Below are 25,165 nucleotides of genomic sequence, written 5' to 3' on the forward strand. Positions count from 1 at the left end.
GTCCTACTGGCCTGGGGACATGGAGGGCTGCTTTAAAGCCCTCATGCCTCCTCCTCCTCACCCTTGGACTTGACAACAGAAGTGTCCAAGTTCTAATAGGTGACCATTAATACCAATTGACACCACCTCTTGGCCCTAGCTCATGTGAGCAGATGTGGTGGTCTTGGCTTTCTGTCAAGACCTGAGGTCCGGAAGTTCTGGAGTCCAACAGACCAAAAGTGGGGAGGAGAAGAGGGAACGTGCAAGATGATTTAGTGGGCAAGTCATTTCACTTCTCTGAGCCTCAGTTATCTCATCTGTGAAATGGGGATGGAGATTGTGAGCCCCACTTGAGACAGGGACTGTGTCCAACCTGATTTACTTGTACCCACTTCGGTGCTTAGTACAGTGTCTGGCACATAGTAAGCGCTTAACAAATACCACAATTATCAGAGAAGTGGCATGGCCTAGTGGATAGAACACAGACCTGGGAGTCAGAAGGTCCTGGTTTTTAATCCCAGCTCTACCACCTGTCTGCTGTGTGACCTTGGGCAAATCACTTTACTTCTCTGGGCCTCAGTTACCTCACCTGTAAAATGGGGATTGAGACTGTCAGCCCTATGTTGGACACAGTCCAACCTGATTTGCTTGTACCCACCTCAGCACTTAGTACAGTGCCTAAAACATAGTAAGCGCTTAACAAATACCACAATTATTATTATTATTGTTATTATTACCATGCCCCAGCAGGGCTGATCTGGCTCTGAATATGGGGTATAACATCTGATATTCTGATAATATCATCTGTGGTATTTATTAAGTCCTATGTGCCAAGCACTATACTAAGCACTATGGGTCGGAGACGACTCAATGGCATAAGACAAGACAAGAGAGGGTGGTTACAGGATAATAAGGGTAGACACAGTCCCTGTTTCTCATGGGGCTCACAGTCCCAGGGGAGGAAGAGCAGATAATTCATTCCATTTCACAGATGAGGAAACTGAGGCATAGAAAAGTTAAGTGATTTACCCAAGGTCAAACAGCAGCAAGTAGCACAGCTGGGATTAGAACCCAAGTCCCTTGACTCTCAGGCCCATGCTCTTTCCACTAATAGTAATAATAATGATAGCACTTGTTAAGGGCTTATTATGTGCCAAGCACTGTTCTAAGTGGTGGGTAGATACAAGTTAATCAGGCCGAACAGAGTGCGTAACCCACATGGGGCTCACACTCAATCTTCATTCTACAGATGAGGTAACTGAGGCCCAGAGAAGTTAAGTGACTTGCCCAAGGTCACACAGCAGACACATGCCCCGCTGCTTCTGGAGTTGTACTGCATATCATCTTGCTCCCACCTAAAAGTTGTTCCATTGTTTAACTAGAACAGCTGAAACTTTTCTTATTCAGGTCTACCACTATTGTATCACATCCCTTTGAAGTTATTAAAAAGTTTTGTAAATATTGATTATTGTAAACGGTCTCCTGGATTTTTGAGAACTGTCTTGCCACATTCACAGATAAAACATATAGTGGGGATAGAGGCAATACCATTTCAAATCGAGAAAGATAACACATTTTGAATTTAGAAAGGCCAAACAATTTTGCATCGAATGGATATTTATCAGTTTAAGCCAAAAGGGGGCATGTGGGTTTGCCCCGAGGACAAGTGACCTAGTTTGTAGTTAAAGGAGACATATGGATGAAGAAAGGCACAGTAATTTTAAAACTATGTCAGGAGAGCTCAGGAGACACTGCGAGCAATAAACAGAAGTACAGTATTTGCATAGTACTGAATTAAAAAGGGGTAAAACTCAAAAGTCTGAATCTCAAGGATTGCAACCCAGGACTTTAAACCTCACCTACAATTGCCAGGTTTGGATTTAAGGGACCACAGTGATGGAGTAGATAAATTAGAATTACTTAATACCAATCAAAAGTATATTTTGAAACCAGGACCTCGTCATTTCCCCTATCATCCCTCTCTTCTGGATCAACTGTACACTTTGCTGTGTACCCCTTACTCAATCCCAGCCCAACAGCACTTACATAAAATATTTTTATACTCTACAATTGCCCCTATACCTAATCTATTTTAATGTTTAAGTCCCCTACAGGCTGTAAGATCCTGGTGGACAGGGATCACTGATATCTACCAACTCTGTTGTATTGTACTTTCCCAGGTGCTTAGTATACTGCTCTGCCTACAATAAGCGCTCAACAAATACCACTGATTGATTGAAATGAAAATCTCAAAATTGGTCTGAAAATTTTGGCAGTGTTGTATACTTGTAGATTGAGTTTCAGAGGTTAGGAAGGAGAGCACAGTAAGTTTAATTCAAACATGTTTTTAATCGATTAATGATATTTACTTAGTGCTTATTGTGTGCAGTGCACTGTACTAAGCGGTTGGGAGACAACAACTGAGTAAGAAGACATCATCTCTGCCCTCAAGGAGCTTAACTGTTAGTGGTGTTTATAACAATACTGGAAAAGAATGGAAAACAATTTAAAATTGGAAATCAAGGATTTTTTCCATTTTTTAAAAAAGGTTCTTTAAGATGCTTCTTTCATAATTTCCTTTATGAAGGGCAATGTAAAGTTTTGGTGATGAGGTAATGTTTATAATGCAGTTTCACTTTTAGGAATGGAGTACTTTGATCACCCATTAACAAATGGGACTTACCCTTTAAAACTCGACTTGTCTAAACTGAGAATTGTTAAAAGATGAACAAATCTCATAATAACAATGATGGCATTTGTTAAGCACTTATACTGTAATACTAACAGGGTTTTAATTTGTGGAACAACTCCTAGGCTGCCCTTGCTGCCTCTCACTGTAAAAGGCTGAAGCCACAATAGGGCTCTGGACTGCAATTCTCTCAGTCCCCAGCCTCAGCAGGGAACAGGTGTTTTGCACTCCATCTGACCCTGGCCTCAAGCAAAAAATGGATGCCTGGGGGGGTGGGGGGGGGGCAGCCCCGACTTTAAGTGGGAAACAGGCCCTCTACCAAGTCCTAATTGTAGTGTGAGTGTGTGTGTGTGTGCATGTGTGTGTGTCAATGTCCACCTTCATGGCTCCATGTGTTGCATGCACAAGTCCACCTCCCTGACCCTGTGTACTTCTCATTTTTATCCCCAGCCCCATCTTCTTTGGAGCCCCGACTCAATTTTGCCCCTGCACTCAGTTGGCTTCACTGAGGGGCAGTAGGGGAAGATGGAACAGAAAAGGAGAAAAACCCAAAGATTTGTTTCTTAGAGTGACAAAAATCCTTTCGTCAGAACAGATGCAAGCCTAGGCAAAAGTATGCCTATGGCTGAACTCCTATTCCAGGGCTACTTTCTCAACTACCCCAGCATTTTTCTTGTCCCCACAACAGTGTCAGCCTTCCCAACAACTAAGGGGTTGGGGTGGGTACTGACGGGACCAGTGATTTGTATCCCTGCTCATGAATGTGGGTGGGACGTGAAGAGAACAATTTAAGTGGGACTGTTGGTGTCTGATTCCAGTTGGAAACCTAAGAAATTGGGATGGTTCACCTCCGGGCAGAGATTTAATCATATAACAAGAGTAGGGTGGTTTAGGGCTCTCCTGAGAGGTGGGATGAAGTGCCACTTCAAGTACTATAAATTCACAGCTGAGCAGGCATTAGTAATTGCTGAGGCAGAGAGGAAGTGCAGAGGTTAGTGGTGACTAACCTCCCCGCCCCCATATTATTTGCAACTCCTAACCCCACACTTACAGGGTGGGGATGCCTTAGCTGCATCCTGAGGAGGTGGTGGTAGTGAATGGGGAAATGGCACACTTGCTATGCCTCAGCATGGCTTTGGTACTCAGCCTTGTTGCCATCTTATACAAAAAACAACTTCTCATCCCCTCCTGCTCCCCCGCTCCCCGCCACTCCAAAATTACAAGCTCCCTGTTCCACCATATATCTGTGGAGTATATCCGCCAGAGGTATTTGGGAGCACATTTATAAATGAAACAGAAAAACAGAGTACAAGACGATATGTCAAGCAACAAAATGACCTACTTCTCTATATGTGAAGTGAAAGAAGGAAAAAAGGAAAATGGAAAGAAAAATAGAAGCTCAGCATTTCAAAGATCAAAAAAAAGAAAAAAATGTGATCCCAACCCATGCTACCTCGAAAGAATTGACTTCAGTTCTGGGCCACTGAGAAAGAGGGGAGGTTAATAAAGAGTTCACTTTTTCTACTCCTGTTCTGCTAGTACTGACACAGCAACAGTGAACCTGCTGTAAGCCAAAGACCATGCCCTTTATGAACGAAGTTTAAAAACATACCTTGATGACAGTGAGCCACATATCTTTGTGGGCCGAGAAGCCATGCAGCATTAAGATGGAAGGTTTGTTTCCAGGCCTGCCCCGATAAGAATAACAGAACTGATAGTCCTCATGATTAACATATCTAACTTGCATGCCCAGTGTCCTACGCCAGTACCTTCAGAAAAAGATAATAAGCAAAACCAAATTAGCTGGATGTATTTATTAAGTAGTAATCAGACTCATCACTTCAGGACAGTGAATGCATTTCGGAGGCATTCAACTAGGCCGAGGCACACCTAATCAGGTTATAAAGTGGGAAGCAAGGGCAAGGCTTAGGGATGGTGCAAGTGCTTACTTTCTTCAGCCTGTCTGGGTATGCCAGGGTCCACAGCACACCTGGATCTTTCCACTGCTTCATTCGCATGGAGTAGTTGAGAGACAGAGTTACTTACTAGCTAACGCTCTGTGAATAAAAAGTGCATTCATACACCCAATCACCATATCTGGAAAATGTGGTCTTCTCAAAGCTAGATCATTAGTCTAGGTTTTTTTAAACAAGTCTCAATAAGATTAAGTGATTTACTACTTTGGAATTTTACAGGATGGTATTCCCATTGTATTTTGACTGTATGTTTTCATCAACTATTCTAAAACTTGGCTTATATACCATCGTGACTGGTTAACTGAGTTTCTGCAGCACTAGTTAGCCAAAATCAGTTTCTAATCTGAAATTTCCATTTTAATAAGTAGGCCATTTCTCAATGGAGAATTTTCTCAAAATAAAATGAGAATTTATGGTTTCAGGCAGTTAGTCAAGGACCAGTTTTATAACCTCTTTTGAGTCAAAACTACTTCAAAGCCTTACAGGTGAAGAGAAAATCCATGTATCTGGGAGTGTTTTAAATTGTCCGATATAAATGCTCTCCTTTACAATTTAGGAAGAGAATATTTTCCCCAATCTTCATCAAAAATCATTTTTCTTTCTGAGATTCGTACATACTGAAAGCAGTATTTTTTAAAATGTTCAGATCAACTCCCTGAATTTTACTAATTTAATATTTTTAAATGCAAAGATGGTGCATCCTCCAGCTATTGCCCCAACTCCCCCTTCCCATTCCTATCCAAACTCCTCAAATGGGTTGTATGTACCCGCTGCCTTCATTCCCTTCCCTCCAACTCCCTTCTTGACCTTCTGCAGTATCATTTCTGCCCTACTCGCTCCACTGAGACCGCCCCTTGACAAACTGAACAGACTCTATCTTATTCTTCTTCAACCACCTGGCTGCTTTCAATACTGTGGCTCACTCCCGTCTCCTGGAAACACAGCTCTCGGCAGGTTCTCCTCCTACGTCTCAGGCTGATCCCTCTTCGTCTCTTTCACTGACTCTTTCTCTGCTTCCCACCCACTAATGTGGTGCCCCTTAAAAGCTCTGTTCTTCTCTTCTCACTTTACACTCACTCCCTTGGTGAGCTCCTTAGATCCTGTGGCTTTGACTACTACCTCTCTGTGGATGATTCTCAAATCTACCTCGCTAACTCTGACTTGCTCCATCTCTGCAGTCTCGCATATCCTCCAACCTCCAAGACAGCTCTATGTAGATGTCCTGCAAGCACCTCAAGATATCCCAAATGGAACTCTTCCTCATTTTATCTCCCATACCCTCACCTCACCTCCCTTCTCTCCTTCTACAGCCCAGCCTGCACCCTCCACTCCTCTGCCGCTAATCTCCTCACTGTGCCTCGTTCTTGCTTGTCCCGCCGTCGACCCCTGGCCTGGAATGCCCTCCCTCCACACATCTGCCAAGCTAGCTCTCTTCCTCCCTTCAAAGCCCTACTGAGAGCTCACCTACTCCAGGAGGCCTTCCCAGACTGAGCTCCCTCCTTCCTCTCCCCCTACTCCCCCTCCCCATCCCCCCGGCCTTACCTCTTTCCCCTCCCCACAGCACCTGTATATATGTATATATGTTTGTACATATTTATTACTCTATTTATTTATTTATTTTACTTGTACATATTTATTCTATTTATTTTATTTGGTTTATATGTTTTGTTTTGTTGTCTGTCTCCCCCTTCTAGACTGTGAGCCCGCTGTTGGGTAGGGACCATCTCTATATGTTGCACACTTGTACTTCCCAAGTGCTTAGTACAGTGCTCTGCACACAGTAAGTGCTCAATAAATTAATGAATATCCCTTCCTCCTCCCCATCACAGTGGACAACACCACCGCCCTCCCCATCTCTGAAGGCCACAAACTTAGTATTACCCTTGAGTCCTTCCTCTCTTTCAACCCCCCATACTGAAGATGTGTTGCCAAATCCTGTTGGTTTTTCCTCCACAATATTTCCAGTATCTGCCCTTTCCTCTCAATTCAAATAACTTCCACACTGGTTCAGGCACTTGTAATATCCCAACTTGACTACTGCATCAGCCTCTTCACTGGTCTCCCTGTCTCCAGTCTCACCTGTTTTCAATCTGCTGCCCAAATCATTTTTCTAAAATGTCACTGTTCACATGTCTCCCTACTCCTCAAAAACCTCCAGTGGTTGCCCATCCACCTCCACATCAATAGGAAACACCTGATCATTGGTTTAAGGCCCTCAACCATCTCTCTTCCTCCTACCTATCCAGTTTCTTCTCCCACTCTACCACAGCTCACACTCTTCAGTCCTCTCAAGCTAAAGTTCTCACTGTACTTCGTCGCTGTCTCACCACCATTTCCCCTGCCTGGAATTCTCTCCCAATTCAAAGCACACAGACCACGACCCTCCCAATCTTCAAAGCCCTTCGAAATCACATCTCCTCCACGAGAACTTCCCCACCTAAGGAAAAATGTATTCACAACCACCACTACAACCACTCATTTACCAAATTGCCATACTCCCTTACTTAAGCATTAACTCAGGCACATATCCTTTTTTCCTTCTTCCTCCTGCCTGTAAATCATATTAGTGCTTACTGTCCCATCCGGATTATAGACTCCTTGAGGACCAGCATTATTTCTATCTCCTCTATTTTACTCACCTAAGTGCTTAATATAGTGCTTTGTACACAGTAGGCACTCAAACTTTATCGATCTATCAGATGCTAATTGGACTACTTTTGTGAGGATTTCCCATGTGAATTAGTTAACAGTTCTGAAATATAACAATAATAGGTGTAAAGAGAAACTCCTATTCATATTTTATTTGGCTTGTCCATCATTTTTGCCTGGAGACTCCACCGATAGGGGTCATTTTGGGTGATGTAAAATTGACCAGGATGAGAATGAATCTAGTCCAGAGCAAGAAAATTAAAAGAGAATACTGCATATTTTATAAACATCATGTTTAGGTACTGCTTCAAGCTGAGGAATCACTGCCCATTTTTAAAATGACTAAATTTTCTGGTCCAGGTTCACATTCTGCAACATTTAATAGAAAAAGCCAACGTTTACCATTCAGACAAAAGAATAAAAAGAGTAATTTTCTACATCAATGAATACTATAATCAAGCTCAATTAATTTTGGTTTCAGGATTTGAGGTCCTGAGAAGTCAAAAGTTAAAAAAAGAAAAAAGAAAGAAACAAGGACAGATTCTTAAAGACAGCTCTCCAGTCTTTTCAGACTCTCAGAAGCCCTATTGTGCCAAACTAAGCACCACGTTGATGCTTTTACCAATGGATCTGGGTGCAGCTGACTATGTCAGCCCAAAGATGATTTTATGCAAAACTGCATGGCTCTGTCATAAGGTGCGATCACTCTGTAGGATGGCTTCACCAGTTAGCAATTCACTGTGAGAAGCATCAACTGCCGCAGTGGCTTTATCTTCCATTTCAAAAGACAGCTAAGTGTAGCAACCAAGGATGCCTCAGATTCAGCTTTAGAGGGTGGTGAATCAGTTTTCCAGTTCTAAGCCCAAGAGAGAGCAGCATAAGCCAGAGCAACCCACATATTCATTCTATCACTAAATCCTGTCAGTTCAACCTCCATAACTTTGCTGAAATCCATCCTTTCCTTTCTATCCAAACTTTTTACCACATTAATCCAAGCACTTATCCTAACCCACCCTGATTACCATATTAGCCTCCTTGCTGACCTCTCTGCTTCCTGTCTCTCCCCACTCCAGTCCTTACTTCATTCTGCTGCCCGGAACATTTTTCAACAAAAACGTTCAATCCACGTTTCCCCATTCCTCAAGAACTTCCACCTCCGCATCAAATAGAAACTCCTTACCACTGCCTTTAAAGCACTCAATTACCTTGCCCCCTCCTTCCTCACCTAACTAGTCTTCTACTACAACCCAGCCCACACACTTTGCTCCTCTAATGCCAACATACTCACTGCATCTCAAACTCGTCTAGCACACCGCAGACCTCTCACCCACACCCTACCTCTGTCCTGGAACACCCTCCCTTTTCATATTTGACAGACAATTCTCTCACCAACTTCAAAGTCTTATTGAAGGCATATCTCCTCCAAGAGGCCTTCCCTGACTAAGCCTTCATTTCCTCCTTTCCCACTCCCTTCTGCGTCACCTTGACTTGCTCCCTTTACTCATCACCTCCCACCCCAGACCCAAAGTATATATCTGTAATTTATTTATTTATATTAATGTCTGTCTCCTCCTCTAGACTGTAAGGTCATTGTGGTCAGGGAGTGTGTCTGTTATATTGTCATGTTGCACTCCCCCAAGTGCTTAGTACAGAATTCTGCATACAGTAAGTACTCAATAAATTGACTGAGCAGAGAGCTCGGACAGAATTGTATTTAAAATGGAAATGATGTAGGAAGGTAATACAGCATTTTAGGATTTTAGGCTATCTCCTACTGTGACAGAAGCCCCCATTAAGATACTAAGGAAAGGGCTTGCCTAGCCTGGAGTTGGCACTGCAGAAATACAGTGACAGATGTCTTATTCAGATGTGATGAAGGTCAGTGCCAAGACCAGACCACCACCTTCCTGAGTCCTGCTTCTCTGCTTCCACTATCATATGTGCAAACAGACTAATTTCCTCCTCTATGCCTCTTAGAAATCGAGGTTGCTGCCACTCCTGGATCAATGAAGCTCCCCAAAACCACCCCTACACATGCCCAGGGGTGAGATCCAGGATGCTAGATGACTGCTATTGTCTATAGCCCCAAAATCTGAGAGGCAAATGGATTAAAATATTTAACTTAAAGTAGCCATTTGCCTTTCTTATAAGGACTAGAGCTGATAAGGAGTCAGATGTTACCCCAGTAGTGAAGCAGCACCCAGGCTAAAATTAGTCCAATATTCTCATGGGAAGCAGGGCAGCAGGAACCAGAGTGAAATCCTTGACCTTGAGTCATCTTGGGTGGCTTGGAGCCCTGATACCTGATGAGCAGACATTTTAAAATTGGCCAATCTGTTCATTAAATAACAGGGTGTGGGGTTATGGTGAGGGAAACAACAGGGAGAGAGGGTTGAGCAGAGTCTTCAGGAGGTGCCTGGTGGAGAGGGAGAAGACTTATTTTACCATGTCATAGATCAGTCATAATGATATCCATTCATTCATTCAATCAATCATATTTATTGAGTGCTTACTGTGTGCAGAGCACTGTACTAAACGCTTGGGAAGTACAAGTTGGCAACATATAGAGATGGTCCCTACCCAACAGTGGGCTCACAGTCTAGAAGGGGGAGACAGAGAATAAAACAAAACATATTAACAAAATAAAATAAATAGAATAAATATGTACATAAAATAGAGTAATAAATACGTACAAACATATATACATATATACAGGTGCTGTGGGGAAGGGAAGGAGGTAAGGCGGGGGGGATGGGGAGGGGGAGCAGGGGGAGAGGAAGGAGAGGGCTCAGTTGGGAATCTACAAATAGAAGAACTTTGGTTGGAACTTCACGGCGCCAATTCTAAGTCCCACAGAAGCATGGGAACGTAAATTGGTCATGCTCCCTAAGGAAAGTCAATGTTCTAAGCAACCTTACCGCTCAGAGGGAAAAGTATAGCTCAGATACCAACAATTTGTGCATTTACAGAAATTCCCAACAGCTTTTGTTAATCTCAATGCCTTACCAAAATTCCATGATAGGGAAACTATGTTTACTTGGTCTTGGAAATTTATTTGGAAAGTTTACTTGGAAATTTCAATTGAGAAAGAAGGAGACTTTATGGCCTAATCTTTATGTTCATTCATTCAATAGCTTTTTGTTATTGTTTTTAATGGAATTTATTAAGTGCTTACTATGTGCCAGGCACTGTACTAAGTGCCATGGCAGATGCAAGCACAGTTCATATCCCACATGGGGCTCATAGTCTTAATTCCCATTTCACAGTTGAGATAATTATGGCCCAGAGAAGTTAAGTGACTTGTCCAAGACAACTGGCGAAGCCGAAATTAGAAGCCAGGTCCTTCTGACTCCCAGGCTCATGCTCTATCCACTAGGCCATGCTGCTTCTTGCAGTACTTATTGAGTGCCTATTGTGATCCAGCATAAAGAGTACTGCTCTGGGAATCAGGAGACCAGGGTTCTAGCACCAACTCTGCAAATAATGGAAGCTTGCTGGGGTTATGCCACCCAAGGGGAAGGTTTCTGAACCATTGTGCACATGGACAGGCCCAGTAGAATTCCTGAAAAATAGCTAACTTGTACAGCAAAAACCACAGTGGCTACCAAGGCAACCACCTGCTGGGTCACTGCGTTACGATACAGTAACGGGACCCTGCAGCAGCAAACCATAAATGGGTCCTGCTCGTAAAAAAACTTTTATGTGCACTTTGCAATGTTCCACATCCCTGCCCTCTTACACACTCATTCTACTGTGTTCCTGACGGAACATGACTGGCAGGGACAAGAAAGTGCAAGTGGCACTGCACAAACCACTAGCACTAGAATCAATTCCTTCAAGCAGGCTCTCAGTACTAAAGTTTGGGGCCAAGTCTCATCCATCATTCCCAATGGGAGACTGTCATTATTACTGCATACAGAGCACTTTATCTGGGAGAGTACAATAAAATAATAATGGTGTTTATTAAGCACTTATTATGTACCAGGCACTATACTAAGCACAGGGGTGAATACGAGCAAATCAGGTTGGACACAGTCCCTGTCCCACATGAGGCTCACAGTCTTAATCCCCACTTTACAGATGAAGAAACTGAGACACAGAGAAGTGTAGTGAGTTGCCCAAAGTCATACAGCAAACAAATGGAGGAGCAGGGATTAGAACCCAGGTCCTTCTGCCTCACAGACCCATACTTTATCCACTAGGCTACGTTGCTTCTCAAGAAACATGGTCCCTGATTTTCAGGAGCTTACAAATCTACTAGGGGAGAGAGGACACAAATTGTATACATACAAAAGGGAGCAGTATTATATTTTATTTTCTTTTTTCAAATTAGTCAATTTCTCTTAAGCCTCTAAATTCACAGGCAATAATTACCTTGGATTCCTCGGTGCTGCTAATTAATGGACATGGTTCACTTTAATGAATGGCAATGTAATATAGTGTAAGAACACATCAGACTCATCTATGTGATAAATTTGTAAAGTGCCTTGAGGTGAACAGAGATAGAAAAATGTGAAATCTTTCAAAAGTTGATCAATGATAATTTGGACAAGGTATAAGAATGCCTTATTATCTCTCATAAGATCTTGTTATTCCAAAATCGAAAAAAGGAACCTAAATAAGGAAAGGAGACTTTTTGGGTAAGACTTAAAATTCCCCAAGGAAGGAAATAAATATCTCCTTCTTAAAACAAAACAAAACTTGCCAAGGCAAGGAAAAGCAGAAAGACAAACGTGCGTATCTCTCTCTTAAACAAATCATTATTTTACAGTAAATGGAAACCATGTCAAAGACTAAATCCTTCCTTTTTCAGGGATAAAACAGACTGAGAACCTACTGACCTAAATAGCATAGTCAAAAGAAAAGTGCACAAATGCATCTCTTCTGAGCTATATCTCTTCAGTATCTTCCCCTTGGTTAATATCACCAGATAAGTCTTTCACTCATATCATTTTTACAGCAAATACTGGGAAATCTACTCTTGATTCTCCAATTTAGTCCTAACCTGGAAAAATTCCTCTGTGCTCCCCATCTTCCACTTGAGAGAACTCAACACTTATTCATTCTTCTGTTTCTCCAGCTCAATACAAAGAATTTCTGTTCTTTTCACTCCCAAAGAAAAATGTATCCAACCCAGTTTTCTGTCAGTGTTCTAATGGGCATATGCTAGGGATCCCTTCAGCACCACTTTGCAATTGCAGTAATCACCAGCGTCTTAATGGGATTGGGGCTGGACACTCTCCCAAGACTCCCAAGATTCTTAACAGCTGGCCTCAGGAGTACTCGTTATTCTCCTCCCAGGGTGACTATAAAGCCCTCTGACCTCCTTCAGAGGAAGAGTCTATAGGAAGACAGCATACTCACAGAAATCACAGTCATTACATAATAATCAGCCTCATTCTTGACTAATAAAGAAACGGGGATCTTACAAAATGGAAGTTGACTGCTGTTTGCAGCTGCACAATTGTGCAGTTACCCTGAAATGAGACTGACACATTTAGTGAAGAACAGTAAAACGCCCTGGTGCCCATCACGGACAGCTACTCTAATGCCATTAGAGGTTTTGCACAGAAAAGTTGCAAGACTCTGGCTTCTTACAAACACAAATCACTTGCAGTTTTGCTGCCTGCAGAGTATCCTTTGACAATTGCAAAATGAATGGCAGTTTTAACTGCATAGTACTGTTTGCAAGGAAAGGCATCCTATTGCGTTGCTATGGATTCTGAAGAAGGAACTCTCATGTTTTGGCTGTTTTTTTGTTTTTTGTTTCTAAATGGAAGGTTTTCCTGCCCCAATTTGCAAGGGTATTATGAGCTATCTAACAGCTTCACTTGATTTTCATTTGATTCTCTCTCTCTCTCCCTCCCACTCCACCCCCCACATGCCCTTGGATTCGCATGACTATCCCTTGGGATAATCATGCTGGCATGATCTCAAAGGCTTCCCTGGCTGATGTCCCTTCCCAACAAACTGAGTTTACACTCAGACTGCTTTCCTGAATCAAAAAGGACAAAAAATTGCTTGTACCCACCAGCAACTGGCTTCCTTCTCAAAGGTGATCAACCTAGGCAACTGGGATCCTGGCTAGTTAAAGCAACACAATATCACATGGCTCTCACCCTGGTCTAATAAGGGAATGCAGATTCTGTTTCATAATGTCTTTCACACAGACAGGCAATGGTAACAGCAGAGATAAGGTTTATCCCTCTCAGCAACCCTAGTCTGGTGACTGAACAGGAGTTTTTGCCCCCCAGTGATAAACAATCATGCTGCCAATGGTATGAGCCCAGCTACTTTAAGCAAACCATGCTTCTGCTCCGTTGATGTGCAAAGACAGAGTCTGCAGTGACCTTTTTGAAGCGGTCATTGCACAGAAAAGAGGTGAAACAATCTTTTCCATTTCATTAGATTTTTTTCAAGGATCACAGCTTGGCAGCAGACAAAGAGTCCAGCAATCTTTTTACACCAGAGAAAGCCCAAAGGAAAGATGGAAGAGGAAGCACACAAAATTTGAACTCCTTAGATTCTTTTCCTGATTCAAAGACTCCCATTTACCCAACTCTTTAATGCTCATAAAATCTCTAGCTTTCTTTCACTAAAAGTTTAGCCCAAGCACAAACCACTATTTTCTCTGGTTCTTTTGTCACCTGCATTATTTTCCCATTTTGGGGGCTACCAGTCCAGCTCTAAGTCTCTGTCACCTGAGCAGAAACATGAGACAGGTGTGAGACCATGGTGGGCACCTATTAATGGGACAGAGAGCAGCATCGGAATAGGCAGAATCTTGGAAAAGCAACGAAAGCCTTGGCAGTCATACCGGAAAGCTGGCAGACCAGGAAGACCTCTGGATCAAAACTGCTGATGTTTAGTTTAGTTCAGCCTGTTTCAATGGCTTTGCCTGGTAAAGATTTTCATAATGAATCACCATTTTCTAACCTCTACTCTGTGTGCCATTTGGGGGCAATTACTTAATCATCCTCGCTTCTTCATTTCTCTCCTATTATTCAAAATAATTTTAGTGTACAATGTAAAACATTTAGGGAGGGCATTGTATTGGAATTTGTTGACCAAAACAATTGTTCATTCCAGAGTTTCAGGGAACAGAGCTCTCCCCTTGCTAGAATCAGAGAGATAGTATGACTCTTTGAATGTGAGTGACTGGGCTGTTAGCAATGAAGACCAGGTCAGGGGGATGACTGTCTGCCATGAATTTTCATTTAAACAAAGTTGACTTGAAGATCAGAGATAACTACCTATGAAAACAAAACTAACTTTCTAAATTACAAAAACAACAACAAAAAAAATCAATGACCTTACCAATAATAGATTCTTATGAGTGCTGATGGCCAAAGAAGAAACGATGCAATAAATGCCAGAATTGGGATGGCTAGGGTGCCTCCAGCTATTACAAACATGTTAACCATATCAAGATCCATCTCGACTCTTAGTGCTCCACTTCACCTGTAAGGAAGAGAAAGACAGACTTTAAACAAAGAAAAGATGAAAAAGTAAAAGGCAAAAAAGAAAGAAATGTGGTCAGAATCTAAAAGAGAGATAAAAGGCAAAATTGAGACTTTAAAAATTGTAGCCTGCTGTCCTCTTGCTGACTCATTTAGATAAATTCTCGGGCTGCTCACACCCTGATCTAAATCAGCAAATGGTATTTGTTCAATCCACTCATACACAAGTGGGCAGACAAGATACTATAAATAAAATACTGGGTTCCCTCAAATTCTGGTCATTCCTACTGCACTTGTTATTAAAATACAAAAACTCCTCTTTACACGGAGCCTCTCCACTGGGAGATGCTCATATGTATTACATTTTTATTACCAATTCAGTCCATCAGAATCAATCAATCAATCAATCGTATTTATTGAGCACTTATTGTGTGCAGAGCACTGTACTAAGCGCTTGGGAAGTACAAGTTGGCAACATATAGAGACAGTCCCTACCCAACAGTGGGCTCACAGTCTAGAAGGGGGAGACAGAGAACAAAACCAAACATATTAATAAAATAAAATAAATAGAATAGATATGTACAAGTAAAATAAATAAATAAATAGAGTAGTAAATATGTACAAACATATATATATACAGGTGCTGTGGGGAAGGGAAGGAGGTAAGACGGGGGGGATGGAGAGGGGGACGAGGGAGAGAGGAATGAAGGGGCTCAGTCTGGGAAGGCCTCCTGGAGGAGGTGAGCTCTCAGTAGGGCCTTGAAGGGAGGAAGAGAGCTAGCTTGGCGGATGTTGGGAGGGAGGGCATTCCAGGCCAGGGGGATGACGTGGGCCGGGGGTCGAGGGCGGGACAGGCGAGAACGAGGCAAGGTGAGGAGACTAGCAGCAGAGGAGCAGAGGGTGCGGGCTGGGCTGTAGAAGGAGAGAAGGGAGGTGAGGTAGGAGGGGGCAAGGTGATGGAGAGCCTTGAAGCCCAGGGTGAGGAGTTTCTGCCTGATGCGCAGATAAGATTGGTAGCCACTGGAGATTTTTGAGGAGGGGAGTAACATGCCCAGAGCGTTTCTGGACAAAGACAATCTGGGCAGCAGCATGAAGTATGGATTGAAGTGGGGAGAGACACGAGGATGGGAGATCAGAGAGAAGGCTGATGCAGTAGTCCAGACGGGATAGGATGAGAGCTTGAACAAGCAGGGTAGCGGTTTGGATGGAGAGGAAAGGGCAGATCTTGGCAATGTTGTGGAGTTGAGACCGGCAGGTTTTGGTGACGGCTTGGATGTGAGGGGTGAATGAGAGAGCGGAGTCGAGGATGACACCAAGAGTCGAGGATGTGTCCTAATTTTTCTGCACAAGCTTTGAAATTATCCAGTGAGATGTCTTTTGGTTCTGACAAGGGCTTTCTTACCTTCTTCACTCTTGAAAATCATGCAAGAACACCTCCAGAGTTATGCAGATTAGTGGCATCATTCTTTCTTTGAAGCTGATCTTGCTAACCATCCTCTTGATTTTCCAACCACTATCTCAGATCTGGGTCTCCACACACATGGTCACTGTGCACAAGACTTTTACAGATCAGAGCCACTAGGAACTCCCTCATTTCAGATGAAACATACTTTGGCTTTAAAACCATATCACCTGGTGACTGAAGTTGAAATCAGGGGATTGGCCATGCTCAGATGGGATGGATGGGTGGGCAGAGTGACCTAGTGGTTAGAGCACAAGATAAGGAGTCAGGAGACTCGGGTTTTAATCCTGGCCTTGCCACTTGCCTGTTGGGTGACCTTGAGCAAGTCCTTGAACTGATCTATGCCTCGGTTTCCTCATCTATAAAATGAGATCCATATCTGTCTGCCCCACCCAACCCTTGGACCTGGAACTCCGTGTGGGACAGGGACTGTGAATGTGCTGATTATCTTGTCTCTAACTCAGTGTTTGATACAGTGCTTGGCACATAGTAGTGCTTAATAAATACCATCATCATCACCAACATCATCATGGATGGGTTAAAATTTAAACCAAACAGAGAAGCAGGATGTACCTAAACTAAAGAGTCCTAGGGCATACAAAGAAGTTGGGGGCAAATAATTCTCTGTTTAACCAAATAGAAGGTGCTCCTCATGCTCCTTTCCGCCTTATATCTACCCCAACGCTTAGTACAGTGCCTGGCACAAAGTAAGCACTTAAATACCATAAAAAGGTAAGCTTTTCAATAATGTAATATGGAAAAAAATATACTCAGGTAAAATAGCCAGGTATAAATCCCTTTCGTGTCACAATGAATCATTTGAAAGAATACTGTAATGATAGAGGAATCCCTGCAGAATACAGACCATCTAGCATTCATTACACAGAAAGATTGGCTCCCATTAAACAATGACTCCTGAGATTAACAACTGTGAGGCCGAGAAGTCAAAAACATAGACAGTCCCCCGACCAACAGTGGCGTCTCTGATCCAAAGCCTGGGTTGAATCTGTAGCTATTGTGAAAGTCCTGTCACTCATTCGTGGGTTTTTTTTTTTTCTGACACTCTAATATTCAGACAATAAATATGTCAGGACATAACGGGATTAGGCTATGTGGGTCACGAGAGCAACTGCATCAATCAAGTTTAATTTGTTGCAACAGGTAATTAATTACTTTCTAGAGATAAAATTTCATACCCTTGAAAATGACAGTTCCCTTTGTTTTCCTGGCATTTTCAAGACAGTGAGCATTCATTATGGTTTTATGCAATCTTTCCTTTACACAATCACGTTAATCAATACCCCCATATTTCCTGAAAATGCTGACCTCTCAAGCCCTCCACAAGAATACTTAACCTTACTGAAAGAAAATGACATGCTGGCATTCAAACAAGTTACTGATTGCCATAATAATAATAATAATAATAATAATAATAATGATGGCATTTGTTAAGCACTTAGTGCCAAGCACTGTTCTAAGCGCTGGGATAGATACAAGGTAATCAGGTTGTCCCACGTGGGGCTCACAGTCTTAATCCCCATTTTACAGATGAGGTAACTGAGGCACAGAGAAGTTAAGTGACTTGCTCAAAGTCACACAGCTGATTAATGGCAGAGCTGGGATTAGAGTGGGTATTAAAACAACTCCATGGTCTGTTTTTCCCTTGATAAGCCTATTACTGATCCTTCCTTGATTGATTTGGTTTATTTTAGGACATGGTTATGACTGCTCCAAACCATTAATCAGTAGAATTTATTGAGCACCTACTGTATGAAAAAAACTATTAAATGCTTGGGAGAATACAATAGATGTTGGAAATGATACCTGCCCAAGAAGACAGAGGAGGCAGACACATAATTTAGACAAGGGGTAGAAATGTTTAAATAGTACAGTACATAACAAAAGTGCACCAGGAGGTTGTGCATGCAAGAGTCTTGAGAGGAAAGTTGGAAAAAACTTCTTGGAGGAGGTGCGATTTCAGTAGGACTTTGAACATTGGGAGATCTGAGGTCTGATGATTTGGAAGGGGTAGCAAGCTCCAAGCAGGAAAACGGCAAAAGCCAGGGGTTGGAAGTGGGAGAATCAGGAACGATGCACAGGGAGATGGGCTTGGGAGGAACAGAGAGTGTGAACTGGGGCATGGCTAGGTAAGGGCTAGTGAATTGACAGAATGTCTTGGAGTCCAACGGTCAGGAGTTTCAGTTTGTTGCAGAGAGGAACTGGTAACCATTGAAGGTTTCTGAGGAGCAGTGAGATGGGTCCAGATGATCTTTTTGAAAGACGATCTGGGCACAGACTGGAGTATGGACTGGGAAGAGGGAAGGCAGGGAGACGAGTGCATGCTTCCTCAATTGGGAGGCAAATGTATCAAATGACTGAAAAATAAATGCACTGTCCTAGGAGAGATGAGGCCCCTACCAGATTCTGTTTTCCTGAGGCCAATAAACTGATTTCTCAAAAAGTGCATTAATTGAATGCCTATGTGCAGAGCTCAGTACTAAGTGCTTAGAAGAGTACAATAGGATTAGTAGACATGATCTCAAGTCCTCAAGGAGTTTACAATCTAGTGGGGGAAAACAAGCGCTTAAAATAAATTATGGGGGGGGGAAATAATAGCAAATATAAACCATGTATGTGCATAAGTGTTACAGGAGATTGGGAGTACTCAAAGGTTTAGGTGGTACAGAAGGGCTGAAGTGGCAGTTGGAGGACAAAGTAGGGAGATTTGAGATGAATCAGGGAAGGCCTCCTGGAGGAGATGTGATTTCAGAAAAGCTTTTAAATTGGGAAAAGGTGTAGGCTGTCAGATATGAAAGGAGATGCAGTTCCTGGAAGGGGGAAGGGCTTGAGTTCAGTGGCAGGAGAGGCTAGAACGAGGCACAGTGAGTAGGCTTTCTTGGGAGGAATGAAGAGTGTGAGGGGAAGAAGAGAGTGGATAAGTAGAAGGGAGAGAGCTGACTGGGTCCTTTAAAGCCACCAGTGATGGAGTTTCACCTTGATTCAGAGAAGAATGAGCAAATATCTGGAGGTTTTTCAGGAGTGTGGAGACAAATGCCTGTCTTAGGAATACTGAAAAGACACTCTCAAAAAATATTTTGAAGACCCTCACCACATCGATTGTCAGAGCACCTTAAAGAGTTACACCCACTGTGCCTGTGTGCCTTGATTCACTTCTAACCCATTAAGATTGTTGTTTCACTGCGAGGAAGATACTGAACACGGATAATATGGGGAGGGAGCAATTTGTCCAGTTACCATCTTTCTTTCACCCATCAAACCTCCACATCATGATGTAGTGTGGCAGGGTCATCAGGAGTGCAGTGGGAAAGGAGATATAATAAAGGGTGGAGGGGGAGAAAAGTAAGACCGTTATTGAAGCACAACCCAATTGGCAACAATTTCTGCTCAAAGGCCAGATATTAGGGATTGTGAGCAACATATTTGGTAACAGATTTTAAGACTCATTTGTATGGTAAATAGGTATGTATGTGAGACTGGAGGATATAGGAGGCTTGATGGACTAGCCTCATTTTTATCAGAAAATATCAGGTGTTCAAAGTGCATGACACTGTACCATGAACTATGAGGTTTGTAAAGTACAGTACATTCAATCAATAGTATTGAATGCTTACTGTGTTCAGAGCACTGTACTAAAGACTGGGCAAGTATGATACAATAGAGTCTGTAGATGTGATCCCTACCCGCAAGGAGTTTATAGCCTAAAGGGGGAGACGGACAATTTGTTCTATATGAGGTGCTGGATCTCTAAAGGCAGGCATCATTTCCTCTGCCTTTACCTCACATGCAGAAGAGAGAGGGGAGAAGGATTATGGTTTGAAGGCCGAAAGGAGCAGTGAAATGTCATCCCGATACTAGGAGATGTACTCTCTTGGGATGAAACCAACTGGTCCTGGAACTGACAAAACTAGCCCTATGATCAAAGGTGGTGGGGTGAGGCCAGAGGTACTGGGGCGGTGTCATAGATGTGTTTGAGCTCCAGTACAAATTAATCTTTGACTTGGGCTAGCCCTAGGTAAAATAATAATAATAATGGTATTTGTTAAGCGCTTACTATATGCCAAGCACTGTTCTAAGCATTGGGGTAGATACAAGGTAATCGGGTTGGACATGGTCCCTATCCCACATGAGGATCACAGTCTTAATCCATACAATGTTCTGCACAAAGTAAGCACTCAATAAATATGATTGAATGGATTTTACAGGTGAGGTAACAGGCACAGAATTTAAGAGAGTTGCCCAAAGTCACACAGCAGACTGATTTGTCTAACAATTAAACTTAATACAGACCAGTGCAGCCAGAAGGTGCTGCCTTGTTAGAAATTGGCTTATGAACCTAATCTTTAAGAAATGTGATCTAGGTAACACTGTAGCATTACTTACAGCCACAGCCGATTTTCTCTTGACCAAAGAGATCTTATCTTGGCACCTCACCTCCAGTTTTCTCTTCATCTAATAGTGTAGTGTAGTTTTGAATGAGCCCAAGTTCTATAGTCCTCATATTCAAAATAACATCCAAGTCATCCACCTAATGAAAATTGGAATCTCACGAGGAGACCTAGTCCTCCCAACCATGAAGCCCAAGATGCTCAGCTCTTGGGTTTTATGCAGGTAGTATTATAGAGCCTCAGGCCTGACCTAAACTCCTGGTGTTTGCTGCAATAAGCATCTTCTCAATTTAAAGGACCAAGATGCAGCCTTTGATGATGGGAGCTTTATTTGACTGTCAGAAACGGCCTTCCAACATGGTTATGCAAATACCACCACCTTTTAAAGAGAAAATGATGACCTGCTGAAATAGCACACAACTGTTTTGAGGGACTAGATCCCTGGCAGGTGAGAGCAAATCAGTCACTGGGCAACCTTTCTACTTGTGTTGGACCTATCTTCCTTCATTTTGAGGACACCCCAGGGAGACCTGAGCTGGGTCCAGAAAACTTCTTCTTTCCAAGTTCCATTGAAACGAAACGAGGGACACCATTGTCTGGAGCTGGTTCTCAGTCACTCTATGAGTGACCCAGGCTGGAGACCTGATGCAGGCAATTGACGGCCTTGGGGAGTTGGCAAGGTTTTACGCCTCTCAACATATGGGTTGAAAGGAGTATAAACCTGACCCAAAAAATTTCTCCCAAGTGCAATGTAGTTTGGTAGCTAATGCAGTATTGATATTGACAAACATCAACAGTCATTATGGCTAGTGAACACAACTTTACACTAACCCAAACAAAAAACAAAATGCAGCATTGATATTGACAAGTATCAGCAGTTATTATGACTAGTGTATACAACTTCACACTAATCCAAACAAAAAACAAAATGCAGCATTGATATTGACAAGTATCAGCAGTTATTATGACTAGTGTATACAACTTTACACTAATCCAAACAAAAACACCACCACAAAAACCCACTGATGCTCTTTATGCCTGGATTGCAGATCTAGCTGAAAAGCTAATGCTCAGAAGTGGTTGGGTTAATTTGAGTTATCCATCACAACACACCAGAGGTCACAGTGGAATTTGGGAAGCAAAATGACTTAGCTTAGTAGTAGTAGTAGTAAATAATGGATTTCTTCATATTATATTTTACTGAAACCATAACATTCTCCACAGGGTCTCATAATTTGATTTAAGCAGTGCAAGATATGGCCTGCCCCTCAAAAGAAGTGCAATTTACTTCAGATAAGGGCATGTGTTAGGAAGATCAATTGGTTTCCAAGCATATTTCCCTTCTGGTATGAAAGCATCCTTGGGTTGCTATTACTACTAATAATAACTATGGTAATTGTTAATAGCTTATTATTTACCAAGTACTCACTGTATTAAGAGCTGGGGTTGATACAGGATAACGTGGTTGGACACATTCCCTTGTCCCACAGGGGAGGCTCACAGTCTAAGTAAAGGAGAGTAGGAATTAAATAATAATGATGTTATCTCTTAAGCGCTTACTATGTGAGAGGCACTGTACTGAAGCACTGGGGTGGATACAAGCAAATTGGGTTGGACACAGCCCCTGTTCCACGTGGGGCTCCAAGTCTCAATCCCCATTTTACAGATGAGGTAACTGAGGCCCAGAGAAGTGACTTGCCCAAGGCCACATAGCAGACAAGTGGCAGAACAGGGATTAAACTCATGACCTTCTGATTACCAGGCCCATGCTCTATCCACTACGCCATGCTGCTTCTGTAAAAAGTCCACTACGCCACCTGTAAAAAGTCCATTCGACATATGAGGAAACAGGCCCAGAAGTTAAGTGACGTGCCCAAGAACCCACAGTAGGCAAGTGGCGGAGCCAGCATTAGAACCCACATCCTGTGACTTCCAAATCAAGTCTCTCTCTCATCTTACTAGAAGCAAATGCTCTGAAAATAAGGATAACATTGGTTAAAATTAGAGCTTACTTTACAAGGTACACAGTCTTCCTCTGGGCTGAACTGGTACAGGTTGAAAACAGGACTCTGGGATAACAAAGAGAGACACAAAGAAGTATATTATTGTCCAAACACTACGAGAGAATGGAACAGTGGAGAAGCAGCATGACCTAGCATATGGAATACGGGCTTGGGAGTCCTAATCCCAACTCCTCCACTTGTCTGCTGTGTGACCTTGAGGAAGTCACTTAACTTCTCTGTGCCTCAGTTACTACATCTGTAAAATGGGGATTAAGACTGTGAGCCCTATGTGGGACAGGGACTGTGTCCAACCTGATTAGCCTGTATCTACTCCAGCGCTTAGCACAGTGCCTGGAACATAGTAAGCTCTTAACAAACACCGTTTTTAAAAAATACCATTCAAAAAAACCCCAGCTCCAATGGAGGTGAAGATTACTTGCGTATGGGGACAATCAAAGCTCCAAACACCTCTGTTCAGGCCCACCTCCTCCAATCAAGAAAGCTCTCCTCACTTGTTCTAGCTGTATACAAAGCACAAAGCATTTCCCATAATATTCTCTGAAAGAGGTAAAAAATGAAAGCCTTCTGAGAGAAGAGAAAGACACCCTGGCTATGCTAGCTAAAAACTATTAAAAAAAAATTCTCCCATGTACCAGTGCATTTCTAAGGGATAATTTCAGATTCTAAAAATAGAGATAACATGGGGACCTTAAAGGTAGTCAAGAAGCTGAAATACAGAGATGAAAATCTCCTTGTAAACTCGGAAGAGCCTGAGATAGATGAGGCTGAGCACTATGTTACAGGTTCTGGGACTAAGACTCAGTACCAGAAGGATCAAGCTATCAGAAGAAGTGCTCAAGGAATCAAAGAGGCAATTATACGGGCAAAAGAAAACTGCACGGGGATGCGGCAGGGGGCGGGGAGGAAGGGAGGAGGGAATAAGTCCTTTAAATAAACCATTAAACTGAGAGTACACCATAAAAAGATATAATGGAGAGGCATCATTTCTGCAATTGTTTTTTCAAAGAAAGAAAAGAAATGAAAAAGGTGGCACTCTGTATTCAATATTCTCTATCCAACGTAGCAAAAGCAACAAGGTTTTCAAGGCTGGGGGTCATGTTTTCCTGTACCACCCTCCTAGTCTGCCAGAATAGAATAGCTTCTATCCTCCAACCATCTCTTCTGCTGGAGAGCCTTGCAGGGAGACAAGATTGTTCATATGTTTGTTCTTCTGTCATGTTTGAAGATGCTGTTCATATATTTGTTCTGCTGTCATGCTTGAAGATGCTCTGGAGAAGGTGCTGAGGAGATTACTGTTGGCATCTCTTCCTCACATTTGCTCATCCATACATATGCTGGCAGAGCAATGTACCTACATTACTCCTGCTTCTCTGGAGCCCGGAAGGACCAGAGTCAAAGTCACCCACTCCACTCTCCGAACCATGCTTGACTACCTGGGAAAGTGCTGTGAACACAGATTCGTTCTTTGTTTTTGCAGATGAGGGTAAGATCCTCTCCATACATGCAACTGTGACTAAAAAGACCAATAGGTGTTCACGAAGCCTGAGACCTCGATGTCACTCTCACTCAGTTATCATTCAACTCTGCCACATTCTGCCGATTCTTCTTCCACATCTCCCAGCTCTGCCCCCTCCTCTTCATTCAAACTGCTACCAATCTATCAGTCAATCAATGGTATTTACTGAGCACTTCCTGTGTGCAGAGCACTGTACTAAGCATTAGGGAACACCTCGAGTCATATCATCTGCTCAGCCAACTCTAAACACATTTATTCATTCATTCAATCACATTTATTGAGTGCTTACTGTGTGCACAGCACTGTACTAGGCGCTTGGAAAGTACAAATCAGCAACATATAGAGGCGGTCCCTATCCAACAACAGGCTCACAGTCTAGAAGGGGGAGACAGACAACAAAACAAATAGACAGATGTCAATAATGTCAATACCGTCAGAATAGAAAAATAGAATTATAGCTATATACACGTCATTAATAGAGTAATAACTATGTACAAATATACACAAGTGCTTTGGGGAAGGGAAGGGGGTAAGGCAGAGGGAGGGAGTGGGGGTGATGGGGAGGGGAGGAGGAGCAGTAGAGAAAAAGGGGGGGGGCTCAGTCTGGGAAGGCCTCCTAGAGGAGGTGAGCTCTCACATTCATTTAATTACACTCTCCTTAGCACTCACTTATATTTATGCTCAATTATTTGTTTTGACTATTGGTGTTTGGCTCCCTCAGAGTATAAACCTTCCTAACTGCCAAGTGCAGTACACTGTATCAAGTGGGCTCTCAAGTGCTGCTGCTACTACCACTAGCTGGAGTTCTTTGTTCCAGCATGGATGCTGCAACTTTGTCAGCGAGTGCCATGCAAGTCTCTTTAACATTCAGCCTCTGAGATGGTTTGAATGCCACCTTTCGGTGCACTGATTGTACTGATGGCTTGAGCTAAGTGCTCTGCCCCTCACATAACTAGAGTAAACTGGACGTCTTTCAAGTCCCGCTAATGGTAAACAATACAGTC

At 42.7% G+C, this 25,165-nt stretch overlaps 1 protein-coding gene across 5 annotated transcripts in view; it reads right to left on the reverse strand.

Moving 5' to 3' along the window:
- Positions 1 to 25,165, reverse strand: part of ABHD6 (abhydrolase domain containing 6, acylglycerol lipase) — a 114,750-nt gene that overhangs the window by 18,774 nt on the left and 70,811 nt on the right. For 2 of the 5 annotated variants that reach the window (XM_038739869.1, XM_038739868.1), the window contains exons 2-4: positions 22,634 to 22,690; positions 14,611 to 14,754; positions 4,281 to 4,437 (exon numbers count right to left, since the gene is read on the reverse strand). In XM_038739869.1, coding sequence (XP_038595797.1) covers positions 4,281 to 4,437; positions 14,611 to 14,729 — 276 coding nt within the window. In that variant the 5' untranslated portion in view covers positions 14,730 to 14,754; positions 22,634 to 22,690. Of the gene's footprint in view, positions 1 to 4,280; positions 4,438 to 14,610; positions 14,755 to 22,633; positions 22,691 to 25,165 lie in introns of those variants that run through there. The other 3 variants (XM_038739870.1, XM_038739867.1, XM_038739871.1) reach the window with 2 other exon arrangements.

The sequence above is a fragment of the Tachyglossus aculeatus genome, chromosome X1 (genome assembly GCF_015852505.1).
Source record: "Tachyglossus aculeatus isolate mTacAcu1 chromosome X1, mTacAcu1.pri, whole genome shotgun sequence".
Classification (NCBI taxonomy): domain Eukaryota; kingdom Metazoa; phylum Chordata; class Mammalia; order Monotremata; family Tachyglossidae; genus Tachyglossus; species Tachyglossus aculeatus.